This window comes from Strix uralensis, chromosome 1 (assembly GCF_047716275.1).
Source record: "Strix uralensis isolate ZFMK-TIS-50842 chromosome 1, bStrUra1, whole genome shotgun sequence".
Classification (NCBI taxonomy): Eukaryota; Metazoa; Chordata; class Aves; order Strigiformes; family Strigidae; genus Strix; species Strix uralensis.
Window position 1 is genome coordinate 162008314 of NC_133972.1, and position 25097 is coordinate 162033410.

The 25097-nt window shown below is 44.5% G+C and overlaps 1 protein-coding gene across 3 annotated transcripts; it reads left to right on the top strand.

Moving 5' to 3' along the window:
* The first annotated feature begins 305 nt into the window (after positions 1 to 305).
* NTAQ1 (N-terminal glutamine amidase 1) lies at positions 306 to 12427 on the top strand. Of its 3 annotated transcripts, XR_012631334.1 has the most exons (7): positions 306 to 611; positions 879 to 978; positions 1537 to 1587; positions 3632 to 3780; positions 4119 to 4243; positions 6011 to 6149; positions 12132 to 12427. XR_012631334.1 is itself a non-coding variant. In XM_074887434.1 (6 exons), exons 1-6 carry the CDS (start codon positions 538 to 540, stop codon positions 12233 to 12235), a joined length of 603 nt encoding a protein of 200 aa, XP_074743535.1. In that variant the 5' UTR covers positions 306 to 537; the 3' UTR covers positions 12236 to 12427. The 3 variants fall into 3 exon arrangements, 2 of the variants coding, with proteins under 2 accessions (XP_074743535.1, XP_074743550.1); XM_074887434.1 differs by lacking the exon at positions 6011 to 6149; XM_074887449.1 differs by lacking the exons at positions 306 to 611; positions 6011 to 6149 and adding an exon at positions 617 to 737.
* The last annotated feature ends 12670 nt before the right edge of the window (positions 12428 to 25097 follow it).

Sequence of the window (25097 nt, forward strand, 5' to 3'; positions counted from 1 at the left end):
GGCTGGGCCGCCCCGCTCCAGCGGAGGCGGCCCCGCGCCCTCCACCCGCTCTGCCCCCGCACTCTCTTCCCTTCCTCCCCTCCGGCAGCTGGTCCCGGCCCTGGTGGCGGAAGGACACGCGCGGTGCCGCGCCCCGTCCAGAGTTTTGGCGCGTCAAAGTTCAAGCGCGTCGCTTCACAGCGCGGGATTGGCTCGGTGGCGCGCGCTGGGCCCGCCCCTCCGCCGCTTCCCGCCGGTAGGGGGCGGGGCCGCCAGGGCGGCGCTTCCAGGAGCCGCGCTCGCGCTCGCGCTCGCTCTCGCGCTCGTTCTGGTGACGGCGGCGGCGCGGCTCCTCCTCGTCCCTCCGCGCCCCGCCCGAGAGGGGCCGCGCTTCCCGCACCCCTGGCCGCTACTCCGGCGGAGCCCGGGAAGCGCCTGCGGCGAGCCGGGATGGCGGTCCCGCCGCCTGGCCGCGTTTCCTCAGGGAAGGCGTAGCCGGTGGCTGCCGCCGCGCCCGGCACTTTCTGCGCCGCCCTCACCGCCCCGCTGAGGCCGGCCATGGCGCGGCCGGCGGCCGCCTACGAACCGGCGGTGCCGCCCCGCCCCGCCTGCGCCTACACCAGCTGCTACTGGTAAGGTCCGCTAGGGGCCGGGGGCGGGGGCCGGGAGGCGGGTACCCCCCACCCCACCCCACCCCACCCCACCCCACCCCACCCCACCCCCGCAAGGCGCCGAGGCTGGAGGCTTTTCCTAAACAGGTGTGTGACCTTGGAGAACTCCGGCCACAGAGGGGATTTACACCGGGCGACTCTGCAGCAGGCATCGCCTCTCGGCTCGCTGCTGTTCACAAGAAGTGGAGCTGGGGGAAAAAAAAAATAATCAATTCTTGTGTCTTACAGTGAAGAAAATGTTTGGAAACTTTGTGACTACATCAGGAGTCAGGATCAATACCCTTTAGAAGAATTCTATGCTGTTTTCATATCCAATGATAGGAGGATGGTGAGTCAGTGAGATGTGATCTGAATGTGGCTATGGAGAGATTCAGGCCTTTAGACCGCAGCCCAGTGTAGGTGAGTTGTGGTCCCAGGCCTAGACCGCAGCCTAGCCTAGGTGAGACGTGGTCCCAGGCATTTTAACCACAGCCCAACATAGGTGAGAGGTGCTCCTAGGCCTTTAGACTGTAGCCCAACCTGTAAGTGAGACGTGGTCCAAAGCCCTGTTGGCTCGGAGGCACGCACACCACACCACGTGAGATTTTTTAGTTATCTGATGCACTCAGGACCGTGGGAAGAGGCGTGATGTCACTATGAGCTGTGGGTGTAGTTGTTCCCTGTAATCTGTCAGTTTAGGAGGATGATTATATTGTGCAGCCCAGAATAGTATCTCCAACTTCATGCTCCTGAAAGTTAGAAACTAGAGAAAATTTTCTGACTGCAGCACAGATGTAGAGTGATGAAGCGGGTAGGTTAGCAAAGAACTGACCAATTAACCTGAAATTAATCTGTATTAATCTGAAAGGTTTTATTCACTTCAGATCCATTCACTTACAACTTTCAGATTCCACTCTGGAAGCAGAGATCGGGACATGGTGATGAGCCTGTTGTCTGGGTAAGGCCTTCTCTTCTCTCTCAGTAATTTCAAGTGCATCCTTCTGTAGTTGATAGCTGCAGGATCAGACATGGGCAGTGTCACCCATCTTCACTGTAACAAACTGTTATGTTTATGTTCCATCTGAACATAAAGAAACACGTTTTTACTGTGAGGGTGGTGGAGCACGTTGCCCAGAGAGGTTGTGGAGTCTCCATCCTTGGAGATATTCAAAAGGAGATGGTCCCAGTCAGCTGGCTCTAGATGTCCCTGCTTGAGCAGGGGGTTGGACTAAATGATATCCAGAGGTCCAACCTCAACCGGTTTATAGTTTTGTATTAATATTTATTACTCTTTTACAACAGATTTATAAAGAACCTGTATCTGGTGCTCCTTCTTGCCATTCGTAGTAAATTAACAGTGAGACAGTCAGTAAAATGTACAGGTGACAAACCTTAATGTTGGCAAGAGTACGTAACAGATTTGTGAAAATTATTATCTGAATATTGTTGGGGCTACCAGGTTTGTAGAATTTGAAACAGATGTCTGTACTTATAAGAAGTAGATGGGTGAAAATATCCATGTAGGCCTGACTGAGGATAGAAAAATATAAGCGGCGTATGTATTCAGTGTCAGCAGTTAAACTGACCCAGTGGTCAGTGGTGGCTTTGGAGTGTCATTTGATCAATTAATGTAATTGAGTAATTGCCACTACAGAATTCCTTTCAAGTATGTATCATTACAGAGTTCTTTCAGTTATCTGGCATGGAAAAAACTATTTCTTGTGGCAATTTCTGTTTCTGAAATTCTTCAAAATAATCTGCAGACTTCTGAAACTCTGCGATTGCTGAATCATTCATTCTCTCCCAAAATATGGGTATATTTATAGTACACAATAGGTTTAGTTTAAAAAGAGATCCAAGTGTTGTGAAAATGATCTAAAAAGGAATAGGAGAGTCAGGAAAGGCCACCACAGAATGTGGATTTCTCATGAAAATTAATGGATTGAAAGGTGTTTTAACTTTGATGGTTCTGTGGATCGTAGGATATGCAAAGCTTGTAGTTAATTTTTCTTACACTCTGTAACAGATTCTTCTAAATATTGTTGCAAACAGTTGTATATGTGTATTAGTCTGGCAAAATAGCTTGCCCAAGAGCTTTTCCATTCCAATCCCTTTGTGGATTTATTTAATACTAAAAGTGTCAAAAGCCAGTGCTTCAGTATCTTTTTGTGAGTGGATTTAATGTAAGCTTTAGTAAACTGTTAACAGCTACCTTCAATTTAATTTTGGAAAACAGCAGTGTACGGACCTGACACCTAACATAAGTAACCACAGTGTCTCCAAACCTCCACCACACCTGTGTTTCTTGCAAGTTAAGGAATAAAACTGCACCTCATAGCCAAATGTCAAGACAAAATAGTTACCTTGAAGAAGTGTGATATAGTACCCACAGGCATTTTTCTTCCCTGCTTCAAGAGCTGCTACAGGAATTCATCTTGCTCCTATGGTCCTCTTGATCTGAGTTGTTTGCTCCTTTCTCAGTGACATGCATTTTTTTCAGCTGCTTCTGCTAGCTAGACACTCAGGACTCAAATCCACAGATCACGTAACTGCAACAGGTACAACATCTCTTGTTAGAAGAGATCACTAGATAATGTTAAGCTATTATCATGTATTGTTGTGAGCTTTTATTTAGGACTGGGTCTAAGCCAAAAATGCTTACCCCATTCAACTTTTGCCTTTTGGTGCGGGACCTGAAAGACATTTGCTGTTCTCTTAGGAGTAGCGTACACTTTAGTTTAGCTGTTGAGGCTTAAATCAAAGGAGGCTGGAAAGGAAGGGGGAAAATACCAAGGTTTCTTGAAAGGCGCAATGGACGAGACAGGCATTAGGAAATCTCTTTCCTGGTGCCAGAAATGTTACAGGCTTAATACGTGAAGGGCAGAAAGCAGGATTTAAAGAAAGGATCTGTAGCTTCTGCTTTTAGGAAGCATTTTTTTCACTCCAGTGGCCAGTTTCTCATTAACAGTTGTTTAACTAATGGCAATTACCCTTCTTCCCAGGACTACCATGTTATTCTACTTCATGTTTCCAGCGGGGAGCAAAACTTCATTTATGATCTTGACACAGTGTTGCCGTTTCCGTGTCCTTTTGATGTGTACAGCGTGGAGGCCTTTAGGTTGGATGACAGCCTTCATCCAGAATTTCACAGGTGACAACATAAAAGATAAAGACTCTGAATGTTATTAAATGAAGTCAAAGTTGAAGTCCTCTTTGTGGATGCATAGTGACAGAAGATTTTTGCTGAACTCCAGTAAAATAAATGCACTATCTATTGTTTTTCTAAAACTCTTTATCTTAGTCATAAAAAGCCCTTTTCTTTCCTACTGCAGTTTCTTGTTAGCTAGTTAACTGCTTGGCACGATATTGCTGATTTATGTATTTAGTGAAATTAATGCTCCTTGATGGGAGAAAGGGGCTCTTGTTCCAAGTGACTAATGCAGTGTTGTATACACGCATCTTTTGATAGAATTTTGCATTATTATTTAGGAAAATCAGAATGATTCGAGCAGATTTGTACTTGAAGACGTTTGCTTCAGACAGATCTCATATGAAAGATGCAAACGGGAGATGGCAGAAACCTCCTCCTTCATACCCTTGCATTGAAACTGCAGGTAAGCTGCCAGAGCTCCCTTTTCCTGCTTACAGTGTTGAATGACATAGTCCAAGACACACACCAGAAATAAATACGCTTCCATAACATGTGTCTGGAAGCACATCCAGCTCATTTCTTATTTCATCTGGAAAAAAAAAAAATAGGGCTCTGAAGCATTTGGCACTTCCTTTTCTGAACATGTAAAGTCTAGCATGCCTCCTGGCATTTACCATTATCAAATGTTAATTACTGATCTTCATAAACTGAGCAGAGAATGAGTTAAGTAATACTGTTCTCTCGTAGCAGCAGGGAACTGAAGCAAAGAGGCCAAATAATTTGCTTAAGGTCACAAAGTGAATTTTTAACACACTGATTATACCACACTTTAGCTGGCAGGTCCCATCCTGCCAGAGCCAGTTATTTTGACAGGAGGCAGTTTTCAGGCTCTGCTCAGTGTGCTGGGTTTGCCTGCACGAGATGTTTGAGGTTTTCCTACCGGGTGAATGAACCTGAGGACACTTTAAGGCGAACTAGCAAGTCAGCAAATTTTTCCCCAAGCCTTAAGCCTCTTTAAGTGATCGTCTAGATAACAGCCTCTGGGCTAAGCAGAGAAGTAGAGACTTGCCATCTCTTCTATTTTGTAGAACTGCTGAAACCATTCTTATCATACCGCATTTCAGCTTATTCTGATGTGCTTGGCAAGCTGGCTAACATTTGCCATGTGTGTGTTTGTTTTCTCATTTTCTTCCCAGATGGAGAAAAGTGTGGTGAAATTTTGCTTTGAAAGAGTTTTCATATTATTGCTCTGCATGTTTGGTTTTGTTGCTTTTTTAATAATGCAGTACTGCTATGTATTTATGTTAGAGAAGGCAGGGTCAAAGAAACAGGTTTTGTGTTTAGGTCCACGTTTACTGTGGTTTTAGGTTGCTGGGAAGTTAATTCTCAATCTTTGCTCTGGCTTCTAAGGAAGCTTGGTGTTTCACACTGGAGTAGAAATTAATTATGAATGTGGGCAGGAGCATGGATGTAGTCTTCACTGTGAAGCTTGAGGTGTTTTCTAGACAATCCAGGTTATGAAGCCCCTTAAACTGAAGCACCTATGAAGGTTATGAAGCACCTGTGTCTTGGTCCTTATCTCCAGTAAGGTTTTATACCAATGTAGTGTAGTGAGTGGAGAATGCCTGAACTGCAGTTCACAGCTCACTGTTAGCTGGAGTCTTCTAGGTGCTGAGGATGCTTTGCCTGCGGAAACCTTATTGTTGTGATAATTGAGAGCTAATGACACTCTGAGGAATATAGATCAGGCCAGATCAGGAAGCTGAAAAAATTCTACTCAAATGAGAAGACTAGAAAACATTACTTGTGGGTAGTAAGTTACAGAATGACTCAAACAGTTGCAGGTGTGTACATGTACCTCCAGCTGTAGTGAATGACTTCATAGCTGCAAACCCTGTAACTCTCCCTTATCTGTCTCACTTTACTGAGCTTTACCTCTGTGATGAGCAGCAGCCACATGGTCTCAACCCAACCTCCAGATTGTCTCTCTGATGTTGGTAGATAGTGAAAGATCATCCAGTCCAACACCTGCTCAAAACAAGGATTTCTTAGTGCTCTGTCCAGTCTAGTCTTGAACACCTCCAGGGTTGGAGATTCCATCACATTTCTGGGCAATCTGTTCCACTATTTGATCATTGTCACAGTAACAAAAAAACCCAAAAATTCCTAGTATGTAATCAGAATTTCCTATGTTCCAACTTGCTTTTTTTGCTTCTTGTCCTGTTGCCAGGCTCCTCCAAGAAGGCTCTGGCTCCATCCTCTCTGTGTCATCAGATCAGGTAGATGTAGACAGCAATAAGGGCTCCCCTTTATCTTCTCTGTTCAAGACCGAACAGGCCCAGTTGTCTCAGCCTCTCCTTGAATATCAGGTACTCCTGCCTCAAACAACTTGATGCTTCTCTTCTGGGCTCGCTCCAGGATGTCAATGTTTTGGTTTGGGTTTTTTTTTTTTTGCACTGAGGAGCTCCAAACTGGACCCGGTATTCCAGCTCTGTGCTGATGTGCTCTGGTCTTCTGGTCAGTTGCCTGAATGTTGCAGGTGAAAGAAACTGATTACCCTGCACCCACTGAAGGTGGAAGGTCCTTCACGAGGTAGCTTCAAGATCTGGGTCAGAAGAGGCATAGATTGTATCAGAGCTAGGTTGTCTAGTTCAAGTTGTCTTTCAGTCAGTACCAGTTTTTCCAGCTTCATTTTTTGTCTTCACTGTATTCACTTGGGATATCTTGTAACAATGCTTCAACATGCACAGTGCTGTAAGTCAGCAAGGAGTCTGGGTTTAACTGTTGCAGAACAATCATGTGCTGTGACTTTTAGCTGAATCTAGTCCTGTGCTTAGTAGATGAGCACGTGTCCTGCAGGGTAACATACAAGTTTAGAAAGCATTGCTGCCAACAAGTGGAACTGGTAATTCTCTTTCTTCAGAGACTGGTAATGTCTCAGCACGGTTTTATCAGGCAGAAAAGTGCCTTATTTTAAACTTGATGGAAAGCTGGGTGGCAGACCTTTTGTTATCATGAAAGAGCCAGGGTTATTAATGTTCACGTCCATGCCAAATTCCACTGCAGATAACTGTTTTCTCCCTGCCGTTTCACTTAGAGTACTCTGCTTTCCATGATAATTTGTGTTTGCATAAGATTAAATTGTTTACATATTTCATGTTAGAGGTAACTGCAATTTAATGACTGACAGAATTGACCACAGATTGTTTTAGTATCAGTTTATTTGTGAAGCATAATTAGATCAGAGCATTATTATTTTGCTGTCATTTAGAGTAGCCAAATTCCTAAGCTCTTGAGAAGATGATTACAAAAGCATACAAGGCTTTTATATTAGTTCTGTTCTCTGTGTGTTGTCTTTGATGTTGAACAATGCTTGAAGACTAAAAAGATACAATAAAAATGTATCAGTCTCTTTTAATGTATGAGCATTGTGCTGTTAAAAAGACGTGCCCATGAACTCTTGGTTTTTAAAGATAATCAGCACTCCACTACTATTGTATTGATACAATTTGCTATGTGTTAAAGCATATTAGTTACATTTATATACACTGCTCTCCATATCCCACTTTAAAAGACAAGAATGGTACTCTTGGTACTAAAATATTGCAGAGCAGCTGTTAAGCCTGGATGTAGCACTTTGGAAGAGTAAATTCTGTAGTATCTAAGTCAGATGCGAGCTAAATAAGGACCATTGGTAGGAAAATGTAATTACTCAGTGTGGAGCTAGGACAGGATACTGGGGCCAGTGATTCTTTTTTATGAAGTAAACCAGGAAATGTTTAATGACCATGACATTCCTTTTGGAATTGAATTGAGGCATCTCTATCAGTAACCAATGAAGCATTTTTTTTCTTACCACTAACTCAAAAGGAATCATTCTTAAACTGTACTTGTGCTGCTCATGGAGTTGCAAAATAAACCTTCTAAAACAAGCTTATCTTGAGTCATAAATTCCAGTACGTGCTTAAAAAAATTGAAACTGCAAAACTGGGTGATTTTTTTTTAAAGACCTTATCATTATTTTTTTAAAAAAACAAACAACCCCAAAACAACCAACTAAAAAGCCCCTCGAACTCCTCAATATCTCATTGGAACTCACATGTTTAGTGGCTCATTTTGCAACTGGCTCAGCTCTAACTGTTTCCCAGGGCTAGGCCTCTGTGTTTCTTACTGGCGTTGCTCTGGCCTCTGCTCTGCTCTGCTGCTGTGCATGCCAGGAGAAGCTGGATAACCTAACTGGGTGCATGGTGCTTTCCCTATCCTCAAAGCAGCTCTGCTGGGATAAGCATACCTGAGCTGCAGCAGATTCCCTCGGTCCCATCTGGTTGCCAGTGGCCTCCCGTTGAAAGAAAACAGGGGCAAGTCTAGTGTTTTGTTCAAATAATAAAAATTAAGAAGATACAATTTGGGACATAGATTCATCATTCCAGTGTTGGTAAGCCCATCCTGGAGTTTTCTTTTAAGTCTTCTCTCCACAAATTAATGAGGCCTGATTCTGCTTAGTATGAGTCCTGATGAGATCAGCTCTCCTTACTGCAAGCCTGTGTAAAATACAGCTTGCACAGTGCCTTTCAAAATTACTCAGAACAGATGGTCTTATGGGTTATACACAACTGTTAGTATCAACTCTTAACACTGAAAAGCATTGGTTTGAATTTCAGTTCTCCCTGGGTGTTTGGTAGCACACTGGCAGGGTTGATTCGTAAAGGCTTTTTGTTCTTAGTATTATTAAAATCCCTGGTAGTTGTAAATGATGGGGTTTTGCTTGTTTGGTTTTTTTGTTTTGAAGAGCATGAGTAGGACAGCTGAGAAATTCTGGAGGCATTGTGTATGACACATCTATGTAACAGAAGAGCTACTAGACAGAGGCCAGGCAGATGTCTGCAGTTTCTTTCTGTATCTCCTGAGGTGGTGGTAGGATCCTAGTGAAAGCAAAAAAGGAGCACTGCTACAGATACAAGTAGTTCATATGCATTTCATGGGAACCTTCTGCTCCTCTCATTTGAGAATAAAACTCTAGTCTACCAAGTTACGTCCTTACTTCATGAGCCGTTATGGAAGTAAAGAATCAATTCGGGATAGAGCCAGTAAAAATACATCTAAGGTTAGAAGTATTTAAATTCTGTGAGTGACTTATTGAAATTACAGTGCTTTCTATGAAAGATAATTTAAGGTGACCAGCTTTTGTTTTACACTGATGGACCAGGATGGTTTGTGCAGTCAGGTATGTCTCTGCTGTGGGGACAGCACCCTCTAGCTGAGTGTGGTAACAGCCTGCAAAAACACTTCTCTTCCCTCCTCAGGCAAGGGAGGGGGATCAGAAAAGAACTGTAAACACCTACGCAAGTCTCTGAAGAGCCCAACTTTCTAAGTATTTTAGGTGCCCCCAAGGTTAGGCAGCAGCAGAGCTGATCTTGGAGGCTTTGCTTCTGACTCGCTCACCTCCAGCAGCCCTTCGGCAGCTGTCATGCAGTTAGTCCGAGGTCTGCGAGCCAAGCTAAGGCTTGGCTGAAGTATTGCTTTCTAACTACTGTTGGCAGAAGCCACAAGTATCATGGCTAACAGTGCCATCTGACTGTGTATGGCCTTTTATTTCGTCCCTGCTCAGGGCAAAAGGGTCAGACTTGATTAAAAAGATAAAATTCAAGAATCCCAGAATGTGCCAGCTAGGTGTCATTGACAGTGTGTGTGCATAACAAAGTGGGTTTGGTCAAAGAGGAAGATCACCTCTGAGCATGCACAAATGCAAGCTAGTGTAATAGCCACAGCATGTGAGGAGGACTGCAAGTATAATGTAAATCTTTAAAAAAAAAAAAAAAATTCTGCTCCTCTGGACCTTGCATAAATGTTATATAAAGCATGCTTCTCCTTGATTTTGTGGAGAAATCCTCTTGGTTTGTCAGCTGTAACATCCAGAGGTCTCTCCTGTAAATTCTGGTGTTTGTTACTCTTCATCTGCTTCAGGAAGAGGACTTTGTGGTGTTCTCATGCATTTTTGCAGAGCTGTTTCCTAAAGCTGCAAGGTCTAATATAATATGCATGACATTCAGATACAGCACATGAGTAAGAAGAGTGGCATAGAGAGACTATTATCTCCTGAATTGAATAAAACAGGAGAGGTCTCACTATGTTTTTTCCTATGGATAGCTCTCGTACTGCTTCAGTGCCATCTACTGACCGGCTCTTAGACCATCTGCTCTTCACAGGAATGTTCCTGTTTGCTTTGTTAAAACAATTTTTCATTGCATTAACCTTCTCCGATGGACTGTGTTATGCTCTGCCACAGTCTTTCTGAATTTAAGATAGTATTTCACTTCCTACAGACATTGTGACAGCAACTTCCAAGTTGCTAACAGCGGCAGCTGTGTTTTCAACTCTACTGGAGCAATCCCCTTTGGGCTTCTTTACCATTCATAGAACAGTTTTATGAAATTATTGTTCTGCTATGCTCAGTGCATATAAAGCAGGGGATTAGTTATCTTTCAAATCTTAAACTCTATGAAGAATCACATCAATTTTAAAACAAAAGCATCAGGGAGGAAAAGACAAGTTGGGAATTGGAAAACAGGCTTACCAGTCTACCAGCAAGCAAGAGCTGTTATCTGCTACTAATTGTTCTTGAGCTACAACAGCAAATTGGACTTGTGCTATTTTAAATCCCCTCATAGTCAGGCAGAAATTGGTCCTGTTCTGCTAGACTCACTTCAGCAGTAGGAAGACGCTTGGCTGAACGTAAGGATTTTCAAATGTGCAGAGCCCAAATAGGTTAACAAGAAAAGAGTTAGAGGCCAGACCTCGGAAGTGGTGAGAGCTGGGATTAGGCAAATCACAAAGCTGTGCCATAGTGTAGATGTGGTGCAAATAGAGGGCTTCAGGGGCTGGATTATGACTGGGACTCCTGGGTCTGGGATTCCCAAGCATTGTCTTCCGTTCCTCGCTTACGCTGTCCATAATGGTAAGCCTAATTACACAAGCTTTTTGCAGCTGAAGCAAATTCCATCCTATGGATTTTCTAATCCATTCATTAGAGCCTACTCTTGTTTGGTTCTTAATCCTTAAATGTGCACATGAATCATCCATGTTAAAATAAATACTTAAATATAGCAGGAAAGCTATAACAGTAAATCCAATGGCTCTCCCACTCTGTTCTTTAAACTCATTCTCTTCCAGTTTTCTTTTAATGGGCATTTTAAAAGATTATTTGCGCAGATCGTCAGTGAGAACATAAAACAACAAACCCACGGGTGTTTGTAGTCAGAGCTGAATAGTTTGAGGAATGGGAAACCTCTGATCAGCATGGTTCTGAGCCAGCAAAGCTTGTACCAGGCCAGCTCTAGAAAAAGGATGTACAAGGCACCTAAACCCAAAACTGCACACCAGCACTTTGCACTGAGCTCTCTGGGATCCATGAATGGGACAGAATGGTTTCTACCTCTCCTGAGAGGGTCACAGCAGATCAAACTCCTGGAAAAGAGCCAGTCATGCTTACTTTTCTCCTGAAACTATGGCAATTAACCTTTTCCCCCTCAGACTTTATTCAGTGGTTCAGGAGACCAAAAAAAAAAAAAAGTGTTTGCCCCCAGCCTATGTTTGCGCCCTTCTTTGCCTGAGCATCCCTCTAGGCTCTGGGCTGGGTTATGTCAGACACTTTCTCCTGTTTGCATATTCTGGCCTTGCAGTGGGCTGGTGTTCAGCAAGGACAAAGTTCAGGGCTGGAGAGAGCAAATACAAAGCAAATACTGTAGCCTGAGGAGTAACAAATTGTAGGTTTGCCGAGGGGCTGATTGCTTCTTAGAGACACTGACTGCTGCTCTGATCCAGTTCCTCTGTAGTCAGTGCAAAAGCTGACTCAGTTGACTTTGGTTCAGAACTTAATGGGGGAATAGTATCTCCCCTGCTTTTGAGTAATTGGATTTGTGTGGATATAGGGAGACTACAAGCACCTGTTGCATTGCAGTTCCCTGTGTTGGTTGTTTGCACTCCGGTTCTCTGACACTACTCAACCCTTCTAGGCTGCTGTTGCAGGGGAAAATCTTACTCTTTCTTACACGTACTAGTTTCTAATGACTAAGGGTGTTTAGTGATCCGGTAAGGTAATTATTGCCATGGGCAGAGAGAGGGATCGGGGGCAAAAGCAACATTTCAGAGACTGGAAATACATGTTTTTGTAGCACCGTACAATTTGCAGAATCTTGCTGGACTGCTACTCTGCAAGTGTGCTATGAACTCTTTGCTGTTTTGAACTGAACTATCAAAGAGGGGTTTTGGGGCATTTTCGTGATAGATGTATACCTGTGCTACAGAAGCTGCATCAGAAATTTAAATATTTCCCTTTTCTGGTCCTTTTTTAGACTCCAAGATGAACTTGGATGATTTCATCAGTATGAATCCCAAAGTGGGATGGGGCTCAGTGTTCCTCCTCCCGGACTTTGTGCATCGATTTGGCAGACAGTGATTACAGCTATTCTTTGGAAGAACAGTGAAGTGAACAAAGAAGTTCTCCCTGCTTCTGTTTTGAGTGGGTGTGTTTTGTTCTGCTGCTCTTACACTGTATGGTTTACATTTCTTTACATGGAATAAGTATTTGGGCAAATAGAATACCCAATCAGAAATACCATGAACTGAATAAAAACTTTTATTTTGATTATGTAAGAATGAACTTGGTTTTTAATACATCAAATCAAAGGCAGACTTTCCACCTTAAGCATATTACTTTTCTATCTACTGTGCCCAAATTGAAAAGAGCATTTATGTGTTGTAAGAAAAGCTTTTGGAAAAATACATGCATAAAATACTGAACAATGTAGCTCAAACTGTTAAATGTCGCCATATTTTAGAAGTGAGATACTTTAGAAGTGAGTATATTTTCTTTACGTTATGATTTCTATCACTTACATAAACAGATGGTGCATCTCAGTTTAGTCACTAGCTTTATCAATTAGGCTTATTTAGCAGAAGCCTAAAGGCCAGACCCACAAAGGGAACAGAGTTTTGGCAGTACAATCTTAAAGTCCCAGGCACTATGTAAAACCAGGTAAGTATCTAGGTTTCTGTGCTGTACAAGGGGAGAATTAAACGCCTGCCATTTCAGTTAAATTGTTCTTGTGCTGATGGTTGCTGGAAGATGCAGTTGCTTTTCCTTCTTATGCTGGCTGCACATTCTTACCTGCCCCTGTGTGCTTGCACTTGGCGTTTGTCTGGTCCCATGGTAATCCAGGGTAGGAAGCTAAACCGACAGAAAGAAATAAGGTTGTTTGGTTTTTTTCCTGCCTCTTAGCTCCTTGAACTGGCTTGCCATGAGGTCAGCCAGCTGCTCTTGCTGCTGTAAGGAAATCTGCAGGAACATATGGTTGGGGGGAAGGGAATGAGAAAGTCTGCCCTGTACAGGGTCGCTTGCTGCTGAATTTCCTTCGAGGTGATATCAAGCTGCATCCTTGCAGGGGAACCCAGGAAAGCCATCGTTTTGATTTGGAGGTTTGGAGCAGTCTCCCACGTCTTAGAGAGCGTCTTAAACATGGGATTACAGAAATAGGCTAAAATGGGGTATTTAATTCTCTGGTTTTGGACCTGGTCTACTTTACATACTCGCATATCATAGAATCACAGTCTGGTAGAATAATTCAGGTTAGAAGGGTCAAGTGGTCTCTAGTCCAATCTCCTGTTCAAATCAGGTCAGACCAGGCAGCTCAGGGCTTTATCCAGTCGGGCCTTGGAAACCGACAGGGATTGAGACTACAATAAACATTTGTGATGGACTTCAGTCTTGGTGAGGAAAAGCACAGTAACAGGTGTTAAGTATTAAGGGATCATTTTATTTGTAAGTACAGAAAAATAAAAACTTCAAAGATGCTTATATATGTATATTACTGTTATATAGGTGTATTATTATACGCATATTCTATTGCTGTATCTCACATCAGTTCCAGAGAATTTACTCAGCAGGTTAACAGCAGAGACAGACCATTGAATGACTGGGATTGATTCAGTTCATCTCTTTTTCCGTGTTGTAAGGGCTTGCTGAATGTAGAAACTTACACTTTCTGTTGCCAGATGCAGCACAGCTGCTTGGCTGTGCAGATAGGATGGTACCACACGGATTTCTTGGGTGCCAGCACGGACTACGGATAGGAGGCCACTTGTCAGGGCACTTGTCTGCAGAGCGGGAGAGTTGATCTGTAGTTTCTGTATCTGAACCAGCTTCACTAGATGAGATGGAGATGATGGAACTGGGGATTCCTGACAAACTGGTGCTCAGAGCGTTCCTGTGAGGAGGCAACTCTGGGTTTGACTAGATACACCTCCATAAAAGGTCTGATGGTGGATGAAATGGCAGCTCTTTCTGCATGACGCTGATGTGGCAGGCGTGCTCTGAATGAGCGAAGACCTTACTGGTTTTGAGTGATGTCAAGACGGTTGTGAATGTGCACAGCAGCAGAAATTTGTCTGCTCAGCCCTATATAGATGCTAACCCAGTGCCCAGGCCATTGCATGCACTGCCCAGGTTAGACAATAGCAGAACTGAGAATTTGAAGATCCATGGTTTAGCTGAATGGGTTATGTTAAGCACTTTTTATCCTTCAAGTGACTGACTCTCATATACACAGAGTTCCTGTTTGTTGCTTAACAGACCCTTTAAGTTGTTGCAGAACATTAGGTTCTCATCCCTCCCTACTTGAGTATGTCATTTGATTTAAATACTGAGCTGCCATCCTCAGCTAGTTTCCGGTGACTGAAATCCATGACACACTCCCTTTAGTGGGGCTCAGACAAAGGAATTTGCCTGGTTTAATCTAGTTTCAGGATCGAGGCTGTTAAGAAGGAGAACAGTCACAACCGTTATTCAGAATATACAAGTTTAAAAAAAAATCAATGTGAAGATAGTCCTTTTTCTCTCTGAGCATTCTGAACAGATGCTTAATTTTACATGTAGCAGGCTGGGTGTGTATGATGATAGCTTTTCTATAATTAATAATCTTTTTGTAGCTCTTGTAAAAAGTTGTCATTCCAGAGGGATAGGTAATAGCCAGAGAATTACTTCTTTCAGTGCTGAGGGTGTTGATATTGTGGTGCTGTCTCTGTTGCCCTTCAAGCTTCGTGGCATATCATCACCATTTCAGAAGGTGTACTGTCAGGAAGACAGAATTCAAGAATACACCAAGTGCTCATTTAGGGCTCCAGATACAAAGAGGAGCTTCACCATAATTAGCAGAGACCAGCCCTTTTTCTAATGCTGGTAGCCTCGGTGTCCCATCAGATGGACTAAGTGAATTCTCTCCCCCCCTTTACTCCTTTCTTCGATTAATGTCCTGACTGTTTTGGGAGAACTTGCTGTGTTTAACTTTTCTGCTGTCACCTCAGACCTGACGTGTGATGTGTCCCCACTAGCACAGTTTACTCATTGAGCACCACAGTAAGTTGCAGGCAGAAGACCAAAGTTTGTTGCTGAATGCCTGCAGAAGCAGAGTATGTCACAAGTACAAGCAAAGAACTGCCACTGTAAAGCTGATGGTGAGGAGGCAGCTTCTGCCAGACATCACAAATTATCAGCTCTGTGATCATTGATGTTTTTAAGATTCAAGCGACTTTCTACCATGAACATACATACGTATGGGGTACACCATATGGCAGGGCACGACTCGGTGGTCCTCAGGTACAGCTCCAGGCTGGCCAGTACAGCCACCCAAAGTGGTGCTCTAGGGAGAGCCTCACTCCTTCATGCAGGGGAGCTGGGCTCGTGCTACTACGACATATGAAATAAAATGAAAGCCGTTACTGTAGAGCTGCTTTGCTGGGTGCACTGGCACTGCAGGATCAGCATGTGCTCACCTATAGCTGTTGATAGCCCTTGAGACTTTTAATCTTCCGTGTGTCCAGATGACTTCCCGATGTGTCCAGCACAAAGATGCGCTGCTTATTCACTTTCAGTACAATTATCTTAGTGCTTTCCATTCCATTTTAGCCTTCTTTACCCTGTCCTTTCCCACAGTGAAGTCTTTCTGTTGTCCAGTTATTACTACAGTATGTAATAACACAGTGTGCGGTGGCTTTTTGGACTAGGTCACCCTTGAGTCAGGCACTGAACAAAGTGAGGAGAAATCCCCCCCTGCCCTCAGGTCAGTTACTCACAATTCCACGGTCTCCAAGCTTCTGTATTCTGCTGGTCACTGGAAATTTTCCAACACTTCTAGACACATTAGGGCAAGACTCTGATAGCCTTAATACTCATAATGGCAGGATGTTCTATCTCACGGGTAGTTCTCGCCTCCATCAGACTGTTGATGCAGTAAGCTGGGACACCCATGTCTCTCCTGCCTTTTTCTCCTCTTTGCTGCTACTTTTCAGTTAACAGTACAGTTTATTTAATAGCTAACCTCCTTTAGTCGCCTCTTTGGGACTTTAGGAAAAAAAAGGGCCACATTTCTGGCATGTATTTGCTTGATCAGCTCATTTCTGGAAACATAAATGTCCAGGTCTTGAGAAAATACCATTTCTCAGTTGGCCAGCAGAGAGAGCAGTCAGCATTTGGTGGATGTGCAGGTTGGGACACAGCCAGAGGCACTCTCCTGCACACTCGGCGCTGCCAGTAGCTGTTACAGTTAAAAAAAAGATTCTGACAGCAGTGCAGAGGTGATCTGTATCTTGCAAGGCTGCAGCTAATGGGTTATGTGTTGCCCTTGTCTGCCTAACTCTCTAATGTCAGTGCAAGTCCTTTCTGCACATCAAGGACTATATGTGAGCATCATCAAAGCACCTACCAGTTTTTTGGGATCTATTCAGCATTCACAATCCCTGCTGAAATGGGTGTTTGACACCTTAGATTATCAGACTAATCACTTTGCTATCAATATGTGGATTTCAGGGGCTAAATTTAGGCACCCAGGACATTGCAATCTGATCTGTGCTATTAAATAAACTGCAGAGAGGCACCAGGGTGCATTTGTATGAATCAGATTCCAGGATGAGAGCCCAGGTTGAGACATTTTGACCTGCATGGCCTCCGCTCCTCAACCCCTCATTGTCCAGCCAGAGCCTCATGCATGCGTTGAAGCACTGTTGCTCTCCAAACACCTACTGTAAAATGGCCATCTCTGGGGTCCACTTTTCTTTTGTTAGAATAACTTTGGTGCAAATTTTTTTGTTTTATGGTGCTGTAGTTTTTTCCCCCACCTTTTCAGCAAACATGGGTTGTGGACTGAATGACCTGAGAAAGCTGTAGGGAATAGGCAAGAGGTGTGAAAATCCTGCCCTGTCCCTGCAGTAGTCACAGTTACCTCCCACCGGTTGCCTTGCAAAACTGTTACTGAGACACCATCCATGACCCAAGTGACGGCTGTCCCCTGCAACTGGCACGAGCCACACTGCCAGAGGAGAGGACCAGCATCACTTCACACATCACCTGGCTGAGCAGATGGCTGCGGGTTTGTCGGGGTTGCCCTCCTATGACACTTTGGATTCGCAGGCTTGGAGAATCTCGTCTCCTCTTTGAGGTGAAACCTGTCTGGACATCTGTCTCTCTTCAGGTAATTACCTACTCAGAAATTTGAGGGAGGGAATACTGGTGATTTTCTTCTCCCTTCTGGCTTCCTCCTTATGCAGGAGTCGGCCCAGTTGAGGCCAAGGTTAATGAAGCATACCCGGAGAGTGAGTGTCTGGAGACATCTGCTCAGGTTTGCTCAGCAGCTGCGTGCAGCCTTCCCCGTGGAGCTCGGCTCTTGGTGAAGGTTTTCGTTTGTGATCATGGAGTCAGAAGCAAAGCACTCCATACAAATGCAGCCTTTCAGCAAGTTAAGTGCAGCTGCAGTAGTGGTTCTGGAAAATCTCTCCAGTTTGGCCTAAGATAAACAAATATGGTTGCTTAAGTATCCTCAATGTTTCCTTATACTTACAGTAGGAAATACCTTGGATACTGAGGGCAGCTAAAACAAATCTTACTTAGTTATCTAAGGCCTCTGGCAAGTCCCTAAGTTTCTGAGTGAGCTAAGCCACTTCCTAGGCATGAGGCGTACCGAGCTTTGTTTTATAGCGATAAAAATAAGCATTCAAAGTACCTAAGCTCTGAACTGTCACTCACAAGGTCCGAGGAAGTGGCATTATTCACCTGAAGCTCATTTTGAGTGTCTGGCGCTGGTGCAGAGGGAGATGAGCAGGGTGTTTCTGACAAGCTGGATTCCTGACATTATATTACTTAAAAGCAGGAAACGCTCATTTGGCCTGGTTCAGTGTCATACCGGCCTTCCCATGCAAGGCTATATCTGGAACTCAAACACTGCAATAAGGCAGGAATCATTATATGTTATTTTTTTTAAACGGCCTACACAGTAAGAAGATGGTAGTTATCTCAGCCTTCCCTTCTTTTTAGTATGCAATTGTGGCGGCGTGCTTCCCACCGTCTCAGCTTGGCTGCTGAAATGGCAGCACACCAGCTCCACGCTTGGAGCCATCCCGAGAAAATGTTCTGCTGTGGCTTTTAACCATTTAGCTGTAAAGCTCCCTTCGCTTCCACCATTTCTAACTGCTGGGGTGAAGCAAGGGTTTCCAGTCCTTGTTTATAGCCAGTGTAATCAGTTTGGCTATTTATACTGTACTCACCACAGAGCACTTTGCTGTATGATATGGTCACAGTTATATTTATACCAGTGTAAAAACAAAGTCATCACAAATCGAGGAGGCGACATTCAGAGTATTTTTTCCTTGCTACGTGACGCTGTTTCTTCGGCAATTCAAACTTTTATCTGGCAAAGTCATGCTCCTAGGAAGAAAATACAGCCCACTGTAAGTCAGTAATCCTACCAGCATTTATCTGCACTTGTGTTTTTGTCTTGCGTGAAGTAAATGCAACTATTTAGTCAAGTAGCTTCTACCAGCTGCTACCTCGGTATGAATATGCAGCGCTACCAGCGAAGTCCATAGAGTTGTCTTTTAGTACAGCTGAAAGAAGAGTTTGATCTGCTCTGCCAGAGGTACTAAAAATACCTTTTAATATGCTAAGGTATGTGTCTGGCCAGTTGTTTTCAAATGCATCATTCCATGGAGTTGCTTCAAAGTAAACGGAGCCCAACCAGCTGGGTCCTAAGATGCAAAATAACCAGGGAACGGCTGCAGGGGTCAAGCCTCTCTCCTGGCTGGAAGGCACAGGCACAGCACTCCCCCCTGACCTTGCTCCTAGCAGGAGGTTGGGAAGAAGGGATGTGGAGGGGATTTGCAGTGCCCTACCTGCCATATTTGTCAGAGGTGTTTTACTGAGAAGATTGTTTCCTTAATCCATGGTCTCATTTAACTTATTTGATAATTATTATATAAAAAACCCCAGGTTAGGTGTTTTTGAGATCTGGAAGGCCAAATGAGGGCCTTCTTTCCCACCAGAGAAGACCCACACACGGTCCCAGCAGCTCCCGCTCACCAGCCTCTCCAAGCTCACACCATGCATGGAGGCAGAGCACCGGCCTCCGAGCTGCTGGCAGAGGCTGCGTGAGCAGGGGCGAAGCAGCTGCCCTCCCCAATGGCTGCAGAGCCCGAGTGAAAGAAACCTTTCTGCTGTTGTTCTCTGTGGCCTCGCTCCTTTAAACCACTGTGAAATCCACGGCTATGGAACAGCTCAGCCCAGCCCCAGATGCACAGGCCTCAGGTCCCCAGCCCTTGCTGGGGACCATGGCGTCCCTGCTGCTGGCTCCCTGCAGGGGCAGTGCAGGTGGTGGAGGTGGAAGGACATTACCACCCCACTCAGGATGCTTGCTGGGTTTACAGAAATCCTCAGAAATGGGGATTATTTGTGCTCATTCAATGAGCAAATGCCCAGGCTTAGCTGGTGGAGATCACGATAAAAAACCCACACATGGAGCTTGTCCAGTGTTGAGGACATCTGAGGCCTGACACATGACAAAAGCACATGTGTGGGGTCCAAAAGAGACATTTGCTATCTTTACTGTCACTTGGTCTCATCTGAGATGGCATTGTTGTATCTCGCAGTAAGGTCCTCTGCCCTGCCTGAATAGTGCAGTAGAGCCTGCTCCCAAATAGCTTTATAACTACTTTTTGCTGCTGCTGCTTAATGCCGTTTGGAGAATGATCTATGGAGCTCCAGTGGTACAGCCATTAGCACGGCTGGATTAGCGAGTGGAAGCTTTGTTTCGAGCTTTCTGTAATAAAATACTGCTGTACTGTGGCACACAGGCTAGTTAGGGTTTCACTGCCAACTTGAGAAAATGAGGGCAAAGGTTGATTAAATATTAAGTGGGATGCAAGATCCCAGCTGATGCAGTTCATCTGGTAACCTGAGGATGGGCTGGAGGTAAAAGTGGCTTCCTGAGATACCTGAGAGGGTACTACCATCCTGACCAGCAAGAGGAGCTTTGGGGTTCCTCCATCAGTTTCCAGTGCCAAGAGACCTCTGGGGTAACATGTGTACTCATGGAGAGGGATCAAAATGAGGACCCTTGGAATATCAGTATCCTCTTCTATTTGGATTTCCACCTCCTCCGTAAATAAAACACCATTTCTGCCTGTGTTGGACTGCCGAGCAGGCTATACTTACATCAGGCAGAATATATTCATGAAAAAAACAAAAGGGGTTCGTGATTAATGCAGAAACATTCCTTCCCCACCACAGGATGAGCCATGTCCTAAAGCCTCTCCTTCAAGCAAAGCTGCTGCTGACAAAATTATTGACCTTCCTTACACTACAGAGCAAGGCTTCTGAAAGACAGCTTTTATTAATTGTGTGTCTGTACGTCTGCACATGCATGTCTGTGTGCCTCTCTATGCGTATGTATATAGACGACCTCTTTCACAGCAGCATGTTTTGCAGTGGGTATTGCCTCCCGTGCTTGCTAAACTCACCTTGGTATTAGCAATGAGCAGCGTTGAATTCTCACTGCTCCCATTAGCATTGGCTGTCCTGAGGAGGACCAGCACCTTGGCTGCTGGTACCTGGCCGGGTGTAAAGGCTGCGAGGGCTCCTGCTCCGCTCCTTCCCTTGCTGGCATGAGCACAGGCAAGTAAATCTGGATAAATCAAGGCACTTTCTTTTCTGAGGCTCTTAGGCCAACGTTGTACTGCACTCCTAGTGATTTCAGTTCCCCTAGTCCCCTCCATCCCATACCCCCTTGGAAACATTTAAAGATACTATTTTTTTTTTTCTAATATAAGCTGTGCCAAAGCTTGGCTCCTTTAGGAAGACAAACTGGCAGTGGAAACATTGACAACTATACAGGCAAATATTGTATTGCTTAAAAAACTTTATTTAGATTGCTCCATTGAGGGGGGAGTTGGTTGTTTGTTGTTTTTATTTCTTTTTGGATGGTGCTAAAGACACCATAAAATTAGCTACAGTGTTATTCCAGTGATTTGTACACTTCATGTGCCTTCAAAATTAAAAGCAACCATGATAAAACTGAAGCAAATAAACCCGAGGAGGACCTAATCCCTTTCCTTCATGCTCCCAGCAGCCCCTGAAGCCAGCGGGGTCCCAGGAGGGCAGGGCCGGCAGGGCCCTGGCTGAGCGGCACGGAGGATCTTTGCGAAGGCTTTGTTGCTCTGCCACGGGGATATTAATTTTTCAGGCCAGCTGACAGCATGTGCGGCGAGCGTAAACATTTGGCTCCAGCAAAGCATTTGCAGACAAGGGAGGCAAGTTGTGCACGAGATAAACAGGGTCCTTGCAATAGTGCCCAGCTGGGCAAGGGCTGTCTCCGGTGGGTGCAAGCGGGATCAGGCGTGAGGGCCCACAGCACCCTCGGGGAGAAGCAGGCCCGGGCAAAGATGCAGCCATTGGTGGGAGGACAGTGGTTTTGCAGCGGAGCAGGGCACTTGCCTGGTGCCTCTGCAGCCTCCTGGGGCTCCCAACCGCTGGCTCGTCCCAAGACCCTGGGCAGGGTTGAGAAAGGGTTAAAAATACGCCGTTGGGGGGGCACATTAGGGGTCTGAGGAAAAAGCTCAGAAGCAGTATTGAAGATGCTTGTAGTACCGCTTTTGATCGTGGTGTGTTTTGCATCCAAACAGCAGTCATTTTGCAGGGGGTGGGGAGGGATAAGTGGGTAAAGAGCACCCAGGTCTCCTCTTTCCGAGCAGACCAGCTGTCCACATTAGTTCAGGCTTAATTCCTGCTCTGGGGTCATTGCAACAGTCTTTTAAAACTCGGGTCTTACCCTGTATGTCGGCAGACAAAGTGGGATCACTGTGCTGCTGCCCAGGGTCAGTGAGCCTGCGGGCTCTTACTTTCCTGAAGGGCCATGCGAGGGAATTTTGCATTTTTGCAGTCTTTAATTCAAATAAATAACTTCATAAATATTAAAAAAAAAAAAAAGACCCTGAGGCCTTAGGCAGCCTGAGGAGAAGGGGTGTAAGGTGCTGTTACACCCAGGGGTGTTACAAACCCACTCTGCCTGGCTCCATATGCTGGAGGACGGGTGGTGGGTGGTGCGTCTCTCTTGCAGCTACCACACATGCGCGTGCACGTGTGTGAAACTGGCTAACTTGACTTTTTTTTTCTTCTGAATGTTCAGCATAAGCAGGGAATAATAAAATGCAACTTTTCTGCAGGGACTAGAGGAAAAAAATTACTGCCTGGGTGTAGCTGAGGGCAGAGTCTGGCTCATTATTTTCTGTGAAATAATTCCCACGAGGCCTTGTGGAAACCCAGCTTATTTTTTTTTCTTCTCATTTTTCTGCTTCCTTAAACTTTCCAAAATACTCTGCTGTAACATATTTTCCCCAGTCACATGTGTTAGTGAGGAGAGAAAAGGTTAAATTCTCCTTTGGTACTATAATGTAATTCATTTCCTGTTTTTCACAACTGTCTAGACACAGATCTAACGAGCATTAACCCTGAATCCCACCATTGGGTTAAAAATAGAGGCTTTAAATATAAAAGTGTGTGGTAAGAGAAAGATTATAGGTTTCTACCTACCACCAGGAGCCAGCTCTTTTAAAGGAGAACCATTTAATTGTCTATAAGCAAGGAAAAAACACAAATAAAGTGACTTCAGTTTCAGAGGTTTAAAAAGGCTCCTGGTTGCTTTATATACACCAGCAACACAGGCGCTGCTGAGCTGTGGCATGGACAGGTTGATTCCCCTTCAGGAGTTATATTTGTCTGGATTTACACCTCCAGCTATATCCATAAAAGAAAGAATAAATTCCACTTCAGCGGGAGAGCTATAAAAAGACCGGGAGAAAGTAATTTAAGAGATAACCCATGCTGAAAACCATTGTCAGGTTCTGGTGGGAAACCGATGGACAAAATGTCCCCTAGGCCCAGCTGAGGAGGGTGCCCAAATCCCAAGGGGAAAAGTGATTACTGTGGTACCAAGAGGCACCTTGTGTTAGGAAGGCAAGGCCACAGTGCATTGGGTCCTAACCTACTAAAGCATTTAAACGTTTGTTCAGTCATGACCAGACCCAACAGGACTTTCATCAGTTTAAGATGGATTATGGTTGGGCTGGACATTGGCCCTAGGTTAAACCTGGCAATTGCCCTGTGGGTGCGTATCCTCCTCTGACACTCTTCCCACAGGCTAGGCTGCTGCACCAGAGTGGGAGGAAGGAGAGAAAGAGATTTCTGGCCTGTAATGTGAGCTAAATCCCTCACAAAAGTGCAAGTTCTGCCTGTGGAGGAGAAGCAAGGAGAAAACAAAACTGCAGCTCACCCCAGCCCAGCGCTGGGTGCAGGCAGGGAGCGAGGCAGCTTCTAGGCCATTGCTGCCAGTTTGTCACACACACTGTGCCTGTCAGAGATTACCCACAGAGACATCATTTTTAATGTACTTCACAAATAAAAATATAAGTCTATAAGAATAAGCTTAACTCAATGCTCTGTTAAAGCAAGTCAAAAATCATGGTGTTCCGTGGAGAGGAGGAACTTGCATTTCCTGCACTGACTGTGTTTCTCTGTCTGTACATGCAAACCCCACAGGGTTGGTTGTTTATTTATCCTGTGAAGCTGGGAGTGGGTGTCTTTCCTGTCCCACCACCCACTTTCAACAGTCACTTGAAAGCAGCAGCACTCCTGGGGGGGCCGGGCCGGACCTGCCACCTTGGCCACAAAACCTGCGGGTGCTGCTTCCTGCATTCAAGGCCTGTTCTGACCAGGACCAAAATGATCCAAGGAAAACATATTAAAAAGACATTAGTTTGTCTGTTTTCTACTAAAAAGCACAGTATACTACACACCAAGAATGGCAAGGGGTGAACTGTTGTCTTTCCAGCTTAGGGAAGGCCTTTGAACCCACACAAGTTATTTATAGAGCCTTTTAGAAAACAGCGCTCTCCCAGTTTCTGCAATTTGTATGACAGGAGCAGCTCAGGCTTTGTCAAAAATAAAGCAAACCCCTACATGATTGACTGGGGTTCACCCCACACCACTTGTAAAGCAAAACTGAGGATTAGGGAAAGTTGGGGCAAAGCTGAGTCATAATATTTGTTGTGTAAGTAGTTTTCAAAATGCTTTTTCCTCAAACTCTACTTCTTTATTAGGCTCTAAGACAGACAGTGAGGGCACTTCAAGGAATTATACAGGGTGACTTGTTATTACTGATCAAGGCAGGACCTCATCCATGCTTCAGGCTGCCCCTCCATCTATCCCCAAGTGCTCTTAAAGGGAGGTGTTAGCAGCAATAACATGAAGATGGGAAGAATTATAGACAGACCTCACTGACCCACCCAACACATTCCTAAAAAGATCAAGTATTCCCCTTAAAGGATTTAGTCTATTAAAATAAGTAGAATTTAATATTTTCACAAAAGTTTGAGTAAGAAATGTGTCTTTAACAACAGCTTTTTCATCCCCTTGTTTAAAAGGTTCTGGTGATCTCGTAGACTGTCTCATGTTTCCAGAGACTTGTGTCTGGGGGTGTAACCCTCTAACTATAGACCTGAGGCACAGCGTAACTACCAGACTTATGAAACCACTCAAGCATACCTTACTTGACAGTGCAAATGAGATTAAAACCAAAGCATCTTCATTTTGTGCTTATTTTTATAGCTGGCATAGCTTTCATGAGGCAAGTGATCCTGTTTTACCATGTTAAATTCTCCTGTTCCAACCCAAGACACATTTCATTTGCCTTTTCAACTGCTTTTCCCCAATTTACTGGGAGTCCATTCAGTGGCCTCCTACTCACATTTCTGCTGAACAGGAGCCTGGGTCAGACTGTTGCAGTGCTGACTCTAACCAGATACAATTGTAACCAAAAAAAGATAAAAATCAACATCACTTGGATAACATGTCCGGAAAAACAACATTTCTGTAAGCCACAAAAGTTGGAGTTGAAGCTACTAGACCAGTGTGAGCACTGGTGATCTGTTTTGGGGCAACAATCACT

Bases quoted from the DNA above. Each gene is read 5' to 3' on its own strand.
- NTAQ1 (XM_074887434.1), top strand. From the start codon at position 538: ATGGCGCGGCCGGCGGCCGCCTACGAACCGGCGGTGCCGCCCCGCCCC. The intron at 612-878 runs GTAAGGTCCGCT...TGTGTCTTACAG, and splicing joins GCCTACACCAGCTGCTACTG to TGAAGAAAATGTTTGGAAAC. The intron at 3,781-4,118 runs GTGACAACATAA...ATTATTATTTAG, and splicing joins CTTCATCCAGAATTTCACAG to GAAAATCAGAATGATTCGAG.